This window comes from Antechinus flavipes, chromosome 3 (assembly GCF_016432865.1).
Source record: "Antechinus flavipes isolate AdamAnt ecotype Samford, QLD, Australia chromosome 3, AdamAnt_v2, whole genome shotgun sequence".
Taxonomy (NCBI): Eukaryota; Metazoa; Chordata; class Mammalia; order Dasyuromorphia; family Dasyuridae; genus Antechinus; species Antechinus flavipes.
In genome coordinates, this window is record NC_067400.1 from 600,196,850 (window position 1) to 600,200,035 (window position 3,186).

At 52.6% G+C, this 3,186-nt stretch overlaps 1 protein-coding gene across 3 annotated transcripts in view; it reads left to right on the plus strand.

Annotated features, from left to right (window-relative positions):
• The first annotated feature begins 519 nt into the window (after positions 1 to 519).
• Positions 520 to 3,186, plus strand: part of PLEKHG5 (pleckstrin homology and RhoGEF domain containing G5) — a 123,562-nt gene continuing 120,895 nt past the window's right edge. For 2 of the 3 annotated variants that reach the window (XM_051988678.1, XM_051988682.1), the window contains exon 1: positions 522 to 1,403. In XM_051988678.1, the coding sequence (XP_051844638.1) occupies positions 1,337 to 1,403 (67 nt within the window). In that variant the 5' untranslated portion in view covers positions 522 to 1,336. Of the gene's footprint in view, positions 1,404 to 3,186 lie in introns of all 3 variants that reach the window. The other variant, XM_051988679.1, reaches the window with a different exon arrangement.

Sequence of the window (3,186 nt, forward strand, 5' to 3'; positions counted from 1 at the left end):
CCTCAATTTCCTCCTCCGTTAAATGAGGGACCCTTGAGGTCCCTGCCAGCTCTCTTTGAAGCCCATGGTTGGTTTTTATGCTAATTTCCTGATAGACCCTCAGGAAGCCCCATGAGTTACCCATGCCCTGTCCCTCTTGACGGCATGTATGTAGATTGTGCCCTCCAAAGCTTTTTTTTTTTTTTTTTAAATCCTGACTCATTTGAAATCCTGACTCAGACTGAATCTGTGCCTCTAACCCTCCCTTTTAAAGAGTTAAAGCTTTAGCTAATCCAGTCTTAATTCTCCCCATATGGCTGGGCCTGGCAGCAGAGGAAAGAGTTGGCTGACAATTCAAGCCTGAACAGTGGCTAAGATAAATATGGGGGCCATCTGTGCAGCTAGGAAAAAAAAATTCATGTGAAGAACAGACAGACCCTGCTAAGTTAAACATATTTCGAGACTCTGCTGGGGAAAAAAGGAGGGGCCCAGTGGGTTGGGGTAGGGAGGAGGAGGAGGCTCGCGGAGCCGCCAGAAAAGAGGCAAAGTTGGCTGTCTCACAGGCAAGGGGGTCCGTTCCGAAAATTCTGGCAAACTGAATAATCAGACCTGGAGATGGGGAAGGGAGCTAGGGAGACAGTGATGTACCCAGCCGTTCCCACGGCAACCCGCCCCGCCACTGCCGTGATGCTCAGAACGCTGCGGTCTGGGTTTGTATAAAGGGCTGGAAAATCAGCTCGTGCGGGCTGTGAACATTTCTCCCAAGCAGGGGCCGAGCTGGGATCAGGCGGGTCCGGGAAGCTACAACCCTGAAGGACTTCCTCCTGGCTCAAGACAGCCGCTGGCTGGCAGAGGAGGGGCTTGGAGCCGGCTTCTGAGACTAGAGAAAAGGGGGTTTCGCAGTCCTGGGTGCCTGGAGTAGGGGCTTGGTCAGCGTTGGTCAGGAAGGATAGAACGGCAGAGCCAGCCAGCAGCACAGAAAGTGAGCTTCACAGCTTCAGAGACTGGACTGCAAGAGCCGTACCTTAAAATATACGGCACCCAAGGCGGTCCTCAACCCAGTGGGAGACGAAAGCTTCATATTCTTTTGGCACAAAGACAGACCAGCTGGAGAAACCAAGAGCAGGACTGAGTCTGAGAGGGGACCTCCATCAAGCATCCAGACTGCTCCCTGGCAAAGCCGGGCCAGACCGGCCCCAGGCGCCGGTGGGCAGCCAGGTCCGGGATATCGGGGAGCAGCGCTGTCCTGATGCCATCCGGACCGGAGGGCTTTTAGCAGGCGGCATCGGTTGGCCGGCCCCCCAGTCTCGGGGCTCTCCCGGCTAGTGAGCCTTCACTCCCAGCCCCATACAGGAGCATGAGTTCAGTTCTGACAAAATATGGATCTCCACCACGCAGTTGGCTCAATCTTCGCTTGGGAACCAGTGAGTACATTTTTACCTTATTCCCCCTTTGGCCCCAGTTCATACCTAAAATAGGAGGTAGGGCTGGGCAGAAGAGGAGTGTTGGGGAACGGGACTGGGGCTCGCCTTTCTGGATCAGCTGGGGAACAGCCGAGAGCTTTTAGTCACTTGGATAATCTGGAGCCTTTCTCTGCAGTGAGATTAATCTGTAAGGTGCCAGGTTAAGGGCACAGAGACAGAAAACATCCCACCGAGCAAGGGCAAAACAGTCAGGATGATTTCAAGAGCAGGGACGATGCCCTGTTCTAGAAAGGAGGCAGCCGGGTCACAGCTACTTTGTGGGCCCAAGGGGAGCCATCTCTTGGGAAAAGCTCCCAGGGGTCTCCAGGGTCCGTGGCGGCAGGGCACGACTTTGGTGCATCAGAACGTGCAATGGCAGCATGTCCTTGGAAGAACATTCTAGCTGCAGCTGACTCAGAACTTCTGGACTCTCCAGCAGGGAAGCCCGGATTCAATCCCCCATTCTGGTTAGCTCAGTCAGCGTCTGGTGTGTGTGCCGTGGGGGGGACGTCGTGGAAGGCTCAAAAAGCAAACCCAAGAATCGAGAAATGTTTTTTATCCTTTGTTATCCTTCCCGGGCTTTCTTTTCCAAGGACCCCCTCCACTCACAACAAAAGTTAGTTAAGTAGGAAGCAAACAGAACAAAACAGCCCCAAAATCCCACCATTGGCCAGGTCACCATCACGAAATTCTCAACAAGATGGCTGGAATTCGTTTTAACTCACTTTTTACAATAATATGCTCTGAAGCATTTTATGGGGAGGGGGAGAAGAAGGGGATCAGGCTCCATCAGTGACTGACATGCTGGAAGTCACACACACACACGTATGAGGGAGCAGTCTGAAAATTTTCACCTCAAAATGTCTCCCAATCAGTCCTGGGATTATGCCTTTCATCCAAAGGGGGCTGCCCTGAGACAAAATGGCCAAGTGTGCAAGTTTAGCTCCCTGGGGCCTCCACCCCCCTCCTGTTTGTTGCCCGCTCCCCCCACTGGCTTGGACAGCCATTTAGCGCCCACCTCCTAGCCACAGAATTCACGGGGTCCCCACCACTGCCCCTTACCCAGGTCTTGCTTCTTTAGGAAGCTTGCCAGCCTTTCCCGGACCTGTTCTTCCTTTCTTTCCATCCCATTTCTTCTCTGTGTCCCATCCAGGCCCCAAATCTAATCAAGGGAAAGGGAAGGGAATAAGCATCCAAATAATACCTACTCTCTGCCAAGGCTAAGTGCTTTTTACAGCTATTCTCTCATTTGATCCTTCGAGTCCAGGTGTGTGTTATGATCTCCATTTTATAGATGATTAAACTGAGGCAAGAGGGGTTGAATGTCCAGGGTCACACAGCTAGGGGCCAGCTACCCTTCAAATAAGGAAAAGATTTGTGCTGATGATATGAATCCGTTCTATCTGGGCCATGTGGGATCTCTACCAGATGTCAGGATGCCCAGTTTGGAGACTCCTCATTCGGTTCCCATAGCCTGACAGCGGCTTCTGAGGAGCTTCTGTCCAAGGAAGGAGACTCTGGTTTTGTCCCCAGCTGACAGGGGGCTCACTGAGCCCAGACATATGGAGTCTGATGTGCCCTAATTGTCCTTGAGTGTCCTGAGTGGTTCCTGAGGGGTTGATTCCTCTCACCAGATTCCCATCTTGTCACAGGGGTCAGAAGCTTCCCAAGATATCCTGAACTAGTATGTAAAAGGGGGGCCCGGTTCCACTTCCTGGTCCCCTGCCTCAGTGATATACCCTCC